Here is a 16,456-nt window from a genome sequence, read left to right as displayed (position 1 = left end):
ATAGCGACAGGCCAGGGAGCAGTTGGCCCCTCTGAGAAAAACATTTAGGCAGCCAGAAACTTTCTCAGGACTCAAAAAGTTGTTGGTCATAAAGCACGCTGAGTACTTACTGCTTAGAAATTATTTTTCTAAAAACACACTAAGATTTTTCATAGAATTAAATATGTTTGTGACACTTTAGGGTGAAGTGGACTTGGTCTGACTGAAGTTGACTTTATTTTCCCTGGGTTCCCTTTTAACGATAATTTTTACCTCGATAAACTGAGAGCTTCATTGCCCATCCTCTAGCATATGGAGAAAGTTAATGAACTGATATTAAAATTTGGGAATGTATTCAATATACTTTTAAAAATCTAAGATAACATTGAAATTATGAACTATTTTATATTCAGCATCATAGGCATTTTTGGAGGTAGTTTACACATCCATACGGACATTTGGATGTTTTTTATCTATTCTAGTCACTAATGTCCCTGAAGTTCACGTTATTTGTCCAAAGGAACAGTGCAAACATATCAAATAAGATTCATAATGGATAATCGATGGGTAAGAGATGCTGACCCAGGACAGGAAGACCCTACGTGTGGGGACAGAGGAACCAGGCCTTTCCCAGGGGCGTCAGGAGCTGCGTGCGACCCGGGGCCCTGTCTGCGTGACGAGGCGAACTGCTGACCGGCTGTGGTTCCGGTGCAGGTCCTGCAGCAGGAAGCAGCCGGGAAGCAGAGACTCGCATCTCCTGGGTCCAAGACAAAGGACTTGACAGCTCACAGCAAGAGCGGCGACTGAGGCCGGTGTCGCCATGGGGCTCCCACCAGCTGGTGTCCCCCTCTGGGCCCACGGAGTGACGCATGGCCAGCAATGGGGCCTGTGCGCCATCAAAGACGAAGGCCTGCTGCTCACTTAGACCAGCCTGGACTCTCAAGTCCCAGGTGTGCGTGTGTGCACACACAAACGTGCCACGAACACTTTGCACGGTCCGAGAAGTACAGGTGCACACCAGACACCTAAATCCACGGCACGAAAACCTCAGCCTAAAACAGCAGGACACTCTCAACATCTCGGGACCAAGTGGCATCCAAAGCTCAGGTGTCTGCTGAAAGCCCTAATCAGGAGGATGTGCAGAATAAAAATCCAAAGAGGTCACTGCACCGATGCTTCCAACTCTTCTCGCTCTATCTGTGTTTTAAAACAATTACAGGGGAAAGGGAAAACTTTTAAAAGTTCTACCCTCTTGTTTCTCCATTACCCAGTAAAATGCCCAGTTCCTGTGGGTAAGAGTCTGCAGCAGAGAGAAGCCAGAGTCCAGCTGACCGCTTGGTGCCCCACGAGCTGCAGAATATCGGGCTCGGCCAACAGACACTCCAGCTCCGGGCGGCCAGGTCACGTCACAGACAGAACTACACCCAACTGCCTCCTCTGATCTGGTTTCTCAGCAGTAACAGCTCCAGACACACATGTCTGAGGCCTCGGAAGGAGGAAGAAGGCGAGAAAACAGGACTTTCGCAGTGTGGGTCACGGACACTGTAGTAAATTCAGTTAAGCACCAATGGCCTGGGGCTGCTGGCTGTCCGTGCAGATGGTGCCCGTCCCCGCCGCCCCCCGGGGCCCGCAGCACTCCTACCTGGTTGCAGGTGTTGATGTCGATGCCTCCCTTCAGGTACTCCACGACCTTGTCCAGATTGCCGGCTCGGGCCGCGCGGAGGAAGCTGGCATTGCTGTCCGACTGTGGGAAAAGAGGAGATGTTGCGTGAACGGCAGACAAGATCGAAGCACAGCCCCGACAGCCTGAAGCTGGGAAGGCGGCCGGGGCACAGCGTCAGCTCTGAGCTCCCAACGCCCAACAGCACTGCCCGGGGCAGGGCGGCCAGGTCACGGCGTTTCTGCTGAGGGAGCTAAAGGTCCATGGGAGCTGCGCTCTGCTCTACCAGAGGGTAAATAACTGTGAAAATCACTGTGCCATTGGAACACGAATTTACCCCCAAACGCACTGCTACCGCTCACTTCAGTTCCAGGCTGCCGGTGACTTTATACTGAAGCAAATATGAAGACAAAAGGAATCAGGAAACTGAAAGAAATCAGAACCACTGGGTTTCTTCCTTCTCTGCTTTACTGTTTGTTTTTCAGACGAGTCTGGGTGTGGTCCCCAGGCCGTCACCTGTGCTCACCACAAGGGACCCAAGGCTCCAAAGGGCTCCCGGAGAGAGGACGGCATTCAGAGCTGCGGCCTGGGCCAGGCCCCCAGTGACGTGGGGAAGCGAGACTGAATTTAGGCTGACGTAGTACCAGAGGACCTGCTCTCCGTACAGACGGTCACTGCTGACAGAAAGAGGCTGCTCCGTCGTCCCCGTCGTCCCCACGCGCCTCCCAGAGTCTCGTCTGGGAGGGTGAGCTGAGTTTCCCCCCAAGGTGCCCTGGGGAGAGGCCCCCCAAAACCGGCCGCAGCCCCGCTCTCGGGCCTGCTCTCCAACCTGTGTGCCCAGCAGCGACAAACTGCTGCCGGAAGCCGAGACCCTCACGTCTCTTGTAATTCCCACAGCCTCCTTCCCAAAGACGGGAGCAGGGGACCTGGAAGGAACATCACAACCCACAGAGGAGACACGCCCGTGTGACTACCGCTAACCCAGCGCTGCCCTCCGACCCCGGATGACAGTCTAGGCACGGGCACCGGGTTCCCTCGCTCAGGCCTACTGGAGACGGCAGTGACGGGGACAGAGGGCGTCCCCACCGAGGGGCCGTCGGCTCACATGACTCACACGTGGGAGGGACAAACACCCCAGGCCTGAACCCGCTCACGTTTGACCAAACTCCACACGGCTTCTGAGTCCACGAGTCACAGAGCAACTGACCCCGGGGAGCGAGAGGCCGATGGAGCCTCTGGGTGTCTGCAGTCAGACGGGCTCTGGGCAGCCCCGCGAGGCTGCGGTGACCAGATGGTGGCTCGTCCACAGAGGTCCACCCTATGAAGTTACTGCACGGTCTGTGGCACCTTCTAAACTCCTGGAAGATTCTCTACCTTCAGGTTTTGGCCACGGCCCTTAAAAGTGAAACATGAAACTGTGTGCATCCCGTGAACGCCTCACAAGAAACATTATTTGCACAAAAACAGCAAAAACTAGTATTACAAGGTCACAGACAGAAAGTATGATGATATTATTTCCTATACATAGTTTTTAAAAATAAACCTATGTGCTATATATAAATGTCTAACCACTGTGGTTATATATACTGTACAATATTCTGTATCAACTATAGTTTAAAAACAAATTTTAAAGCGTTTTAAAAGAAGGCAGTGCCCAGAAGGCATTCCTTACACCTCGAGCCTGAGGCTCAGCCATCACAGGACACCTTCGCTGCCTGCTTGCTGGGCGGGCGTCCGGCACGCCGGGTCACGCAGACTCTCAGGGACACGAGGAGGCAGGGACATTGTGATAACGTTGCCATTGCACAGGTGGGAAGGGGCTGGGAGTGTCTGGACCACATGGTTACATGGTGGGACACCCACAGTTCAACTCCTGGTTCCCGGTCTCGGGGCACCAAAGCCGTGCTAACCCGGACCCTGCCCTGTGGGCTTCGGGTTTGCTGCGTGTGTGTGAGCACAGTCACCCCCGTCCACACGTTCGCTCTGAATCCCAGCGTCCGCCACACGGAGGGAGCTCCCAGCGCCTCCGCTGGAGGGAGAGCTCTTGGCTGGGCCCCTGTCCTCGCCTCCACTGGCCACCGTGCTCCTGAAACACACGGCCCTCACAGGACGAGGCCGTAGAGGGCCCACCGCACAGAAGCCTGGAACCGTCTCCCGCCGCACGTTAAACTCCGTCTGTGACCCCCGGACAGGTCCACGCCCGGACAGGCCCACACCCAGGCCAGGCAGAGCCTGCGGAGTGAACTCACCTGTGGACGCCACTGTGGAGGCTGGGGGGCGCCCTACAGGCCCCCGGAACCTTCTCCAGGGGGCGTTTTGCTATTGCATACTACCAAGTTTTCTTAATAACAGCTTTTCTCTGTTCTGAGTCAAATTTCTAAAAGGCAGGAGCAAGTCAAAGGCTTGTAGCCAGCCCAGGAATTTCAGCAAACAGTGTCCCCCGAGTCCCAGAGGGGCAGGACCTGACGGCCAACGTCCCTGCCAGGGGCCTGGTCACAGCTGAGGCTTCACGGGCTCCGCTTTAACGTGGACTCTTCCGGAACACTGCTGAGAGATTTCGATTTCCCACAGCGAGAAAATGCACATTGCAAATGTAAGTGTGGAAAAATGAATGCATTATGAAATGGTCCCAGAACACAGATTTCAAGAACAAAATTAACGTGAGGCTTCAAAGGTCTCGGGCAGATGTCCACGGTCGGAAGGGAAGAGCGGTTCCCACCCTGCAGGGCACACGCCCTCGGCTCTGCAACCGGGTCAATCCCAGATCAGGGCACTCCGCCCGCAGCTCGGGATAAGCGGGCGTCCGTCTGGTGGCCCTCACTCAACGCAGAGTCGGAAGCGGATTTGGGGACCAGGGGACAGACACAGCCATTTCTGCCACGCTGCTTCCCACTGAGAGGACAGAAGGAAGAAGTTTCGAGTTAAGCGTCCATAAGGAAAGTGCGCTTCCCCAGCAGACAGGTGTCTGCGGGCTCCGACGGGGCGCTGCCCACGAAAGCTGGACACGGAGAAACGAGGCAACAGCGGCTTCACAGGAGAGTCCTGGACAAATGCCAGAGCGGCTCTGCCCCTGTGCTGCCCGTGTTCCCAGGATCACAAACCCTCGGACGTCCGTCCTCGCACCCACGGAGTCTGACTGTGCCGAGAATTCACATGTCCCGCATGTGAAGCACCAGCCCCACATGTTTTAATTGGCCACGAAGCACTTCCCGACTCTTGTCCCTTCACAGCCCCAGGGGCACCTTGGGCCAAGAAAGAAAACCTCTCTCTTAAACTCTCCTCAGCGTAACTCTGTGTGTTTTCATATCTGAACCCCCGCAGGGCGGAGTCCAGAGCCACACTGTCCCGGGGAGCACGGGGCACAGCCTGGGCTCCGAGGATCCGGCTATAGGACGGTAAAGGCCTGTGCTCCCGGGCCAGCAACAACCTAACGAGGACAATGAGAGCGTGCTCCTGTCGTGCCGCTGGCGAGCCTCTGAGCACGACCGCGACACGCAGGCACGGGCCTCAGCGCCAGTACTCGGTGCACGACAAGCAGAGGCGGCAAAGGGACGCACGACACACGTGGTTCCGCCACGGTGCAGACAGCGATCAGAACGCCGTCCCCGAGCACAGCAGGCCAGGCCGGGCCTGCCGGACCAGGAGCCTCAGCGCGTGTCTCCCTCTCTCCCGCCGACACGCCCAGGGGCGAGGGGGAGAGAGACGCTGGGAGAGAACCAGAGAGGGGCCTTCTGAAGCCTGAGCGAACCTACCCTTCCCTGACCAAACCCTCCGGTTCCCCGCTGCTGCCGGAGGGAGACCCACAGCCTCTCCCAGCCCCACCCGCTCAGGGGGACCCGAACTCCTGCCCAGGCCCCGAGCTGCCTCCCAGGCCCCACGTCTCCCACACTCATCTCTGTCCCTCGGCACCTGTCCTCTGTCCCCGGAACAACCCACACGGGTCCCCAGCAGGCCGCTGCGGCCCTTGCACAGGCACAAGCCGGCTGTCATCACCAGCGTGCAGAGCCGGCCCGCGAGCCGAGGGCTGCCGACTCTCTTGCCGCATCCCACACAGCGGCACACTCGGGCCGGCTCTGCAGGCCTCCACGGCCCACTGCGCGGGGCCAATGTCACGAGGAGAATCACAGGACAACGCAAAGGCTGACGGAAGGAAAATGAAATCCTTTACTGAAACTGGGGGGAAATGTCAATGCGAACGAATGCGAAAATAAAGATTCCTGGTAACTGCTGAAGAGAGGAGGACGTAAAAATTAACCGTAAGTAGACAGGTCACCTAACGCTGTCTGTGCTGAAGAATCGCCTTTTCGGCTTTGCTCTTGGACGCAGCGAATGGGCCTGGCAAAGAAACCACAGTAAAAACACGTGACCCGATGCCAGAGAAACACAGAGTGCGTTTAGACCAACGTGCAAATCTACAAGTGGTGTCAGACCAGAAATACAGCCGAGGAGAAGACTGTGAATGGCCACGCGTTCCCCACGCGCTCAACCAGAGCCAGGCTTGGAGGCCACGCCCGGGACTCACGGACCCCGCGGGCTGTGCGGACACACGTCCCCCACCCAGCGACCCCGGGACCAGGGCAAGGTCTGCAGGGCGTCTCTGGAGCTGCCCGCTCCTCCGCGAGCGGGGAGGCCCCCGCACCGGCAGGAGGGAAAGGAAGCGGGTCTGCAGGTGAGCGGCCCCGGGGAGGGCAGCAGGGAAGTCTGCACCCACCCGGGACAGCAGGGCGTGTTCCCAGTACAATTTAGGAACAGCCGGGTCTTGTCCCCACCCCGTGCTGCCCCCGGGCTCCCTGTGGGGACGTCGGCCCGACTGCGCTGTCACAGATTCCGGTCCTTCACGGACTATCGTGAGAGGCAGCCACGCGCAGAAGAACACCCGCCCCCCCTGTCACCTCAGATTTATGCTTCCCCGTGAGTTTATTTCCGATTACGAATAAAACTGGAAAATTCATTTACCTGAAACTTGGGGCCTAACAACAAACTCTAAAAGCCATTTCTAAGTTTAATTCCAGAAGAAGAAAATGTCAAAAAAAACCCTGTTTCTGCTTTTCCCCTCAAAGACTATTATAAAATATAAGTTCCAAAGTCTCGAGAATCATTTGTCCCTGGTTGTGACCAGCGGGCATGGCTAAGTGCGGAGTGTGCCGACCGGGACAAGCTAAGCAGGGTGACTCGGTCTCACGACGGACCCCAAAGTGCAAGAAGCCCCTGAATGGAGCCAGGCACTTTGCTTACGTGCCTGCTCGGTCCTTGGCATCAAGGGGAAACTTCTCTGCCCCAAAGTGGAGAATCGGGCAGAACCTTAGTCAGCGGTGGAAGCAGGTGTGTGTCCGGTTCTCCAGACCTGTGTGTCACACGGTCACCCGTGCGCCAGTCCGAAAAATCCGACGGAAAACTTTAATCGACCACCCGCAGACTGTGAGTATGTTGTTCAATTCAGAGAAGTCGGCTGTAACCTTTTCATAAAAGACCAACCTGCTCCTTTCCACGGCCAACGCCCGTGTTCGCAGGGACGGAGGGTTGTAACAAGGGGGTGACAGCTGCTGTCCAGCTTCTGTCAGAAGTTTTCAGGAGCCATTTCTGAGGTTCCGAGTGGGTTTCTCATTCCATCGCTCAGACCCCAAAACCCATCAACACATGTTCTTTTTTACATAAAAAACACCTATTGATGCGCCAAGACATCACCCGGTCTGTACATTTTTAAAATATGGGTTTTTTTATTTAGCTTTTAAAGCACTTCTAATTTATTTTCATGTATTACATTTTTCTTAATGGTTCTTAAAAGGAGAAAAATGGAATTCATTTGCGTAAGTTAGAAATGTTGAAGAAATTATTAACTTCATATTTAAAAATAGTCTAAAGTCTACTTTAACGAAATATATTCATATAAACTACCTTTAAATGTGGTAGCTACCTCTTAGGCATTATATGTATGTGCTACACGAAAGCAAAAGCATGTGGAGTGACTCAGAGTCACAAAAGAGCCACCTTCCTGGCCCCCAGGGCCCCCTACAGCGCGCCCAGCAGGTGGGGGCCCTCCCTGCCCTCCCTGCCCTGTGGGACCTGCCTGCCCATGCACCCCCCCCACCCCGTGCATCCCCACCCTGAGCATCCACCACCCCCTCAGTCCCCCCACCCCCTGCCCCCAGCACCAGCCTCTGCCACCAGTACAGCCCTGCCAAGGGACAACCCTGGCTCTGCAGGAGGTTTTCACGGGTCAGCTCCCAAAGCCTCCGGTCCGGCTGCTTCGACAGAACGGCCACGCTCCGAAATTATGAAATCTGTCCAGGTCAGAGGAAGAGCCAGGACAGGGCGCCCCTCAGACGCCCCACGAGCCTGCCATTGCCCCGACACGGCCAGGAACCGAGGGTCCGGGTACAGCCCTCTGCTTCTCTCGCTGAGAAGTTCCGGCACACAGAGCTGCGCTGTGTCGCTGAGAAAAGTAACTGCGATGCGGCCAAATTCCTGCACGGGCGGGTCACTGACAAACTTCTCTGTCCAGCAAATGTGAAATAAACATGTTTCAGAAGGATTTTGGCCCTCCCCCCGGAAACCCACAATGGGCCTTTGTAACCACTTGGAGGAGCATACCATGGCTCTGAATCGTTAAACGCTGAAAGTCAGCGTACGTATCTGCTTGTTCGGCTGTAAGCCTCGGCATAAAGAATTATCACCACGACGTGAACAGCGCTGAAGGCCTTTCCCTGCAGCCGGCCCCGCGTGAGAATGCTCACAGGCTGGCGCCGGACTCGCCCTGAGCACCTGCGTGGCCCGGAAACAGGCAACGTGCCGTGAGCGCTCTGGAGGCTCCGGGCAGTGGATGTGCCGAGGGAGCCGCCCACCAGAAAACATACGCTCAGCCCTGGAGGAAACTCCAAATCACAGAGCCGCGTCACCGCTTACTCCCAAACGTCACTTCACAGCTGAAGCCAGCCCAGCGGGAGGGCCGGCCCCTGAGGGGAGCAGGCCCCTGACTCAGCAGCGTCAGGTGGGCAGTTTCCACCCCTTCACTCACTTGCCTTCCTGCCGGGCGTGCAGGGATCTGACCTGAGAGGGCGGTGTGCCAGGACCCCGGCCTCAGCCTCCCTCCATCCCTGGGGCTCAGGACTCACCCGCACCCGCAGCTCCGTGGTGCCCTCGCTGTCGCAGCCGTAGTGGTCAGGGGCGGTATCCGCCTCCTGCAAGTGTCCCTGGGCCCTCGTGCTCCTCCCCGTGTGGCAGGAAGGGCAGAGGGCAGCATTGCCCATCTCAGCCTGCAGCTCCGGGTCAGTGGGCCGGTCCTCGCCCCCTGGGCTCTGTCCAGGGCTCCACGGGTTCACTAGCCCGGACAGTGCGTACAGACGGCCCCCGGCCCCCTGCTCAGAGCCCCCACGTGCCCCTCACCAGTTCTCCCCATCTGGCCGGCGGGCTGGTGTCAGGAGGCCGCTGAGCTGCAGGCCGAGTTCAGTGACCACTTCCAATCCGGCTGCCTGGCTATTTTTACACCTACCCAGCCAGCTATGCATGTCGGGGGAGGGGGCGGTGTTGTTTTGTTTTTCACCATGTGAGCAGCCTGCTCAACACATGGCCTCCAGCTCCCGCTGGCTGGCCTGTCTCTCAGGAGACGGCGCACGCCTCGGCCCCGGCACCCCTCCCCGTCCACTGGCGGGCCTGGGCACCCTCGCCTCACCGGCAGCAGAGCTGGGGACAGTTGCCTCTGAGTCTGCTGCAGCCCAGGGGCGTCCACCGCCACCCTTTCGGCTCTTAAAGCCCCTGCAAATGCAGGGGTGACACGGTCACTTCCTGCCACATGGATGTCCTGGAACTGACAAAGTGTCCAGTTTCCATTAGTCACGGCTGTGCCATGTAAGAGCCACACAAGAAACATGTGTATTCATGCCTAATTCCTTCTAATTTTTAATATTTGAAAATGGCTTCCCCAGCTTTGCATACGAGAATCAGGGTGGATTTTAACACCACACGCACAGTCTCGGAGACCACGCCGAGGCCCTCACAGCCGTGACCACGCGGGGACTGCGTCGGGGCTGTGGCGGGTCGAACGTCCTCCCCGTTGGGCTTCCTGCCGAGCTGTGTCTGTGGTCGCTCCACTGCAACTCCCACGCTTCCTCGGTTGTTACGCTTTGTGGGTGCACATCTTCTCTTCCGAACGCGTTTTAAAATGCTCATCGGTGGGGTCCATCCACACATTATACATTAAACGGTTAAGAAAGGTACTGAATTGAAAACAATCATTCGGGGAAAACAAACGTGAAAGATACTTAGAAATCGATCACATTACTCTTGATAGAACTCACCTTTCCAATTTGCCATTTTTTTAAATTAAAAACGTTTTGTCATTACTTCTTAAATTACAACCGCAGTCCTGAAGTAGTCTGCCCTCCCGGTGCTCTGGTCTCCCCAGCACCGCGCTGGGTCCCCTGCTGTTCCCGGCGGCTCCCTCCACCCAGGGCCTCGCACCCACAGGGCGACACACCCTCTCCCAGCGCCGGCCCACACCCAGCCTCCGAGAGGCACCACCAGGAATTCAGCGAGGACGTCCTCGCTCCTTTCCGGATCCCGGTGAAGGCGCCTCTTACCACCATTTTTAAAAAGTTGTGACAACGATTCCGGGTGTATGATTTCTCCAGTCGTGATAAAGAGAAACGCAACCTAAACATTTTGAATGTCAAAGCTTCGGGTGAAAGTAAAGGCGAAGACCAAGCTTCGGGGTCAGGGCCAAGATCGGACCTGAAGGGCGAGTCTCTCCTGCAGCCCGAACTGCCCGCATACACACTGAGTAGCCACTCCCCACAGCACGGGGAGGTCTCACCTCGAGGTGCCTGGGCTGGTAGGAGTTACGAGGCTACAACGTGCACTGGCCGCTTGCAAACTGTTGCAAAAGAATGTGTGTAACTTCCCACCCTCTCGGCGTTCTGCCTCACAAAGCCTGCGAGTGCTTGCCCGTGAATGGGCGTCAACCGTGTCACGCAGGATACACAGCAAGACTTCGCCAGCTGTTGAAGGAGGTGCGCTCCCCCCGCCACCTTTGGAATCTGTGAACTATTGTTAAAACACAAAAATTCAATATTCAGTGGTCTTTAGTGCAGCGTCATACTTCCTAAAAGCCAAAAGCAAACACCAAAGTTCCCTCTCGCCTCCTCTCTCTACTCTAGAGCGGAGATCGGCAACTGGGCAGCGACGCACTCGGAAGGAACACTGCACCCGCCAGGGGAGAAAAGGTGTCCCGTGTGCTGGGGGCAGACAGTGGCCACCATCACAGCTGCAGTTGCCTCTGGACACCGTCACCGCCCCCCCAAGGCGAGCAGGCACCCTGTCCCCCGACCTGTCCACGTTCACTGTCCCTTTCAAGTTCACCTTAAAACCCTCTTTCCCACAAATGCCCCAGCTCTGCCAAGGCTGGTCCCCAAGTCCGTGCCCCTTTGGAGGTGAGGGAGGACGGTGACCAGCCCCCGCTCCTGGTGCATGAGGGTCTGTCTCCCACACTGACTTTCTCAGGTGCGAAGCACAGGCCACAGCGTCCGATGTTCGTTCAGTGAACGAACAGGAGCACAGCCGGCAACATCACTGTCTGACCGGACCACAGGGGCCTGGGCTGCCCTTCCACACACGGACAGCAGCGGAGCCAGAAGTCTGAGAGCTCTGCGTGTGGCGGCCTCCATCTTACTTCCAGACTGGCAGTGCACGTCCCTTTTGGCCTTTCAAAAATATTAGCCACATTTGGGGTCAATTTTCCCAGAAAAGGATTTGTAGTGCTTTGTTTAAAATAAAAAAAAAGGGTTTGGAAATGAAACAGAGTATGACCCCGAAAAAAGACAGGGTGGCGACCCTGGGAAGAAAACCTCATTCCAAGCGGCTGCATCCAGCCTTCTTCCCCCTCGGCCTCCTGGTCAGCGGGTCCCGGTCTCCCAGAGCAGAGGAACTCGCTGCTCGTGGAGTGGGACCTGGACGCTGCGTCACCAGGTGCTCTGAGCAAGGCCAGGTTTAGTCGAACAAGGATGGGCGCTGGAAACATGGGCGCACACTGGTGCCCCGTGACTGCCGGAAAGTTCTACCCTCTGACGGGCAGACTGCAGTCATTAACCCAGACGACAGCACAGCTGCGACACTGCCACCGAGGGACAGTTTCACAGTCCGATGCCTGCTGCCAAATCAAGCCCTGGGGACACGGGTGCAAACTTCCCCGGTTCTGTCTCCTCGTGGTTGACCAAGAGTGGCCACCACCAGTAGGCTTGTCATGGCCACCTGGGTGCTGTGACCACCTGTGACCTGCCGTTGCATGACCGGAAGGCCAGGTGAGTGAGGACTGGGCCACCCCCTGCCTCACAAGGTGCCTGTGGCCGCGGGGATCTCTGTGGGCCTCTGGCAGTGCCGCCTCTGCGGGGGGGACAATGTCTCTCTGTTCTCAGAAATGCTTCAAAATCATTAGGGCAAATCACTCAGAAAGGAATCATCTGCATGTGCGGCCACACTCAGAGCAGGACCTTGAACTTGGTGCATGATTTAGAACATGATGAGACAGATTTGCAGTATCTTTCTAAATCGCCCCTGCACCTCGACTGCTGTTATCTCAGGGCACAGCTGCCTTTCAGATCCGATCAATGTCAAGAGCCAGGAAGTGCCGAAACCAAAGGCCGGCTCCTCAGCTGTACCTTCCAGAGAAGTAGGTGCTGAGGTCTCTGGGACAGCAGGTTGGGAAATCGGCCATAGTGATTTCCAGTTTCTCTGTGTAAAGGAGCAGCAATGACTACAGGGTCCCCAGAAAACTAAACCCTCAAAGAAGTGCCTCACTCCCATAACTTAACCTGTAGTGAAGTCAAAAGGTCTGAACTTGCAGTTCCTGACCGGGCTGCCGACTCCCCTGTGGGTTCGTGTGACCCCAATCCAACCTGGGGTGTAACTTTCTTGGTAAAATCAGGGGCTGGGACTGCGTGACTGCTAGGTCCCTTCCGGCTCTGAGGTTCGTTGCTTCTGTGAAACAGACTTGTTATTATTCAGCCCTGGCTGGTGCGGCTCAGTGGACTGAGTGCCAGCCTGAGAACCAAAGGGTCGCAGGTTCAATTCCCAGTCACGGCACATGCCTGGACTATGGGCCAGGCCCCCAGTAAGGAGCACACGAGAGAAAACCACAAGTTCATGTTTCTCTCCCTCTTTTTTCCCTCCCTTCCTCTCTCTCTAAAAATAAAAAGTTTTAAAATACATTTAAAAAACTTATTACCATTCAAACATACGTCTAACATGAGGTGGTACAACAGTTGAAGCTGACCATCTATTTAGTTGGTCATCACGGTCTTGAGGGGGCAGGTAAGAGGTCCAGAGGTCCTGATCTAGGCCCCGGTCCTGCAAGCTGCCATGTTCTCGGTGGCGCTCTGGGATCTCGGGAGGGGAGAGGAGGGACCACTGGGACTAATGACAATTCTGCTGGACATGAGCCCACGCCCCAAAACCCGTTGCTGCACCTCACAGCCAGACACCTGCTGTCACCTGCAGACGGATGAACGGGAGCGGACGGCCTGGTCCTGGCGGGACTGTGCGGACGAGTGTTTGCAAACCAACTGCACAAGCCAGTCGGGGCTTTCTGCTCCCTCAACCGCTTCACTTAATTCGTTCTTAAAGACAAGTAGCATCATAGTAACAATACTGAAGAAATATTTTGCCAGAAGTCAGTCAATGGCAGATTAGGAAGAAAGTTTTGCTCAGAATCAGGGGATTCATTTCTTCTCTCCTCTGAGTGGCCGGGTTGTACGAGAAGCCCCACCACAGATGAAAGGAGTACAGGAGAGGGCGCTGGTGCACCTGCCGGGTGCAAATCAGCGGTGGGAACGCGACAGGGGCTGACCTCTGCGTGTCCCTTGCAGGTCGTCATCAATGTGCAGGGTGTGTGTTCCTATGGCTGAATTCGGAAATCTGCTTAGGTTACAACGACCGCCCCTCATGACAGCCATAATTTAAGACTGATGATTTTGGAGCAGTGTATTTATCTGATGAAACTAATATTTCACTACTCCTGTTGTGTGCAAAGTTTTCCACACCAACCAGTTAAACCAAGGACATGTTCTCCTGACTCTGGGAATCACTGACCTGTGGAGACAAAACCGGGCGTTCGGGCAACATGCTCTTCCCGGTTTGGTACATTCACTGGAATTTTTTGGCTGGGAGTTAAACAAGTATTGATTTTCACCAGTTGGATCTGTTATATAATTGATCTATCAGAGAGCTGTTGCATAATTCATAGATCGACACTGGATTCTGGGTGTTAACGTGCAGCGTAACTTTTCGGATTGAGGTCAGCAGAGGTCAGCAGAGGTCAGCAGAGGTGAGTGTCCCTGTGGACGTTGTGCACAGGTCAATCACAGTGCCCCGCCAGGCCCCTCACGTGCCCACAGACATCAGCTGCCCCTCCAGGCTGACGTTCCTCCAGCTCCCCTTCCCTGCGACAGCTGCCCACGGCTTCATGTCTAACAGAGGATGCTGCGTGACAACCGTGCTGATGGCATGGGCAGCTTTCTGAAGGCCACCTTACCCCCTGCCCCACAAAGGGAACCCTCTGTGAACAGACGAGGGACATCGCAGAGACTGAGGGTGTGCAGAGCAGCCCAGGGGCCGGCGACACTGGGCTCTGTCACATTCACTGGACGCGGAAACACAGCACGAAGAAAACAATGAGCTGCTGTACGCTCCCAGGGCTTCTGAAGGGGGCTGTGTGTGCGCATAACATTCAGAAAGGGGCAGGCGCTGCAGCCGGGCTGCTCACCGCTCCCTGCGCCGACCAGGCCGATGACGAAAATGCGCCAGCAGAAAGGGGCCCCACGGCAACCTGACTGTAGTGGGTCCTTTCTGAACTGAAAAGGTCACTTTTCAGTTCACTAACATTCTGGTAAGTTGCTGACAGAGGCCACCTGAAAGGACTCTGAATGAGCACACCTGTAGGTCAGCTACGGAGAGGTCTCGTGTCCGAGGCAGCCACCTTCTCCGGGGAGCCTCCAGGAGTCTGGGCAGACGGATGCGCCCTGCTCTGCCCGGCACGGCGCCCGCCGCCACTCCTGTGCCGATCTGAGTCTCTCACACGCGTGGCAGTCAGACACAGTGTTCAGCATTCGGAAAGACTGATGAGAAGGTACAGTCCCCCTCTCCAAAGAAGAGGTAGACTTATTATTAAGCCGCAGGAAACCCCCCACTAAGCTTGAACGCACTACCCGCAACTGAGACAAGTAACTAGAAATTCACTGAGCCCGCCCACATTTCTCAATCCTCACTCCACCGAGTCGTCAGAAAATGTTTAAAATGTTTTCCTCTCGTGGTTCACAGGCATCACCCTAGCGGTTCCAGAGAAATAGAAACATTTCATCAACTTTTTGGGTTATGATACACAATATGAGGGTTGAATCCCAAGGACATGTTTATTGATTTTAGACAGGGGAGCAGAGAGGGAGAGAGATTCAGAGAAACATGGATGTGAGAGAGAAACAGCAATCGGTTGCCTCCCAAACTTACCCCAACTGAGGACCAAACCCACAGTCTAGGCCTGTGCCCTGACTGGATTCAAACCCATGACCCTTCGGTCTGCAGAACAGTGCCCAACCCACTGAGCCCCCCGGCCAGGGCCAGGGTTTAGTGTTCAGATACATTTGTCATCACAAAAGAACTTCTCCACTTGTAAAACAGAGCCCAGTTGCAGGTAATCATATAGTAGCACAAATATTTTAATCTATTGGTCTCAAAGTATCTTAAAATAATAATTTCCCAATAAAACTAATGTACACACACACGTCTGAAATGAAGCAGGAGGCAGACATTTAAAATAAAATCCAGGCTGTGGCCAGGCATTGATCAATCAAGAACATATTCAAGTTCAGCCGTGGCTGGTGTGGCTCAGTGGACTGAGCACCAGCCTGCAAACCAAAGAATTGCTGGTTCTGTTCCCAGTAGGAGCACATGCCCGGGTTGTGGGCCAGGTTCCCGATAGGGGCGCCCAAGAAGCGACCACACATGGATGTTTCTCTCCCTCTTTTTCTCCCTCCCTTCACCTCTCTCTAAAAATAAATAAATGAAAATCTTTTTATAAAAAAGAAGGTATTCATGTTCAAACTAAATATCTAATAATCATTCAAACTGGAGCAGATACAAACATTTATCAAAATTGCCATTAAACCTGATTCACCGTGAGGTAACTAATTTCCTGAAAGGTGTGTTAAGACACTGAGTTCAGTGCATGGGGCTTTGCCGCACTTACATCTGTGTGATTGGAAAATATCGTTGTTCGTTTGTTTAAAATCACATGTTGAGTGTGCATTTGATCAAAAATTAACAATGATCAAACAATAAACTAAATTCAATCTCTTTCAAAACCTGTGAAAACTTAGATTGGCAAAATAATTCTGAATTTCATTGTCCAACTGATAATTGGGTTATATTGGGTTGGCCAAAAAGTTTGTTTGGTTTTTAAGTAAAAATAAAAGACACATTTTTCATTTTCACCAATAACTTTATTGAACAATAAATGTATTCACTGTTCTGTTCCACTACCTCCCACCATCTTTTGGGCAACTTCGTAATCCATCTTCCCAAAAGTTTTCATCTTTTTGAGCAAAGAACTGGCCCAGGTGCCTTTTCCAGTCTTGCAGAAAAGTGAAATTTTTCTCCATTAAGAGAATTTTGCAAAGACCGAAATACATGGAAATCGTAAGGTGCAGTGTCTGGTGAACGTGGTGGATGAATCAGAACTTCCCAGCCAGGTTGTGACAGTTTCTGCCTGGTCACCAAAGGAACTTGTGGTCTTGTGTTATCCTGACAGGAGATTCTGCGTTTTCTGTTGACAAA

General features: G+C 54.5%; 1 protein-coding gene across 34 annotated transcripts in view; it reads right to left on the bottom strand.

Annotated features, from left to right (window-relative positions):
• Window positions 1-16,456, bottom strand: part of ANK2 (ankyrin 2) — a 305,473-nt gene that overhangs the window by 100,985 nt on the left and 188,032 nt on the right. For 11 of the 34 annotated variants that reach the window (XM_053658102.1, XM_053658106.1, XM_053658107.1 and 8 more), the window contains exons 1-2: window positions 8,752-9,061; window positions 1,622-1,723 (exon numbers count right to left, since the gene is read on the bottom strand). In XM_053658102.1, the coding sequence (XP_053514077.1) occupies window positions 1,622-1,723; window positions 8,752-8,886 (237 nt within the window). In that variant the 5' untranslated portion in view covers window positions 8,887-9,061. Of the gene's footprint in view, window positions 1-1,621; window positions 1,724-8,751; window positions 9,063-16,456 lie in introns of those variants that run through there. The other 23 variants (XM_053658114.1, XM_053658111.1, XM_053658113.1 and 20 more) reach the window with 4 other exon arrangements.

The sequence above is a fragment of the Artibeus jamaicensis genome, unplaced genomic scaffold (assembly GCF_021234435.1).
Source record: "Artibeus jamaicensis isolate MK-2021 breed Jamaican fruit bat unplaced genomic scaffold, CSHL_Jam_final scaffold_537, whole genome shotgun sequence".
In the NCBI taxonomy this organism is placed as follows: Eukaryota; Metazoa; Chordata; class Mammalia; order Chiroptera; family Phyllostomidae; genus Artibeus; species Artibeus jamaicensis.
This window is presented reverse-complemented; position numbering and strand designations above follow the sequence as displayed.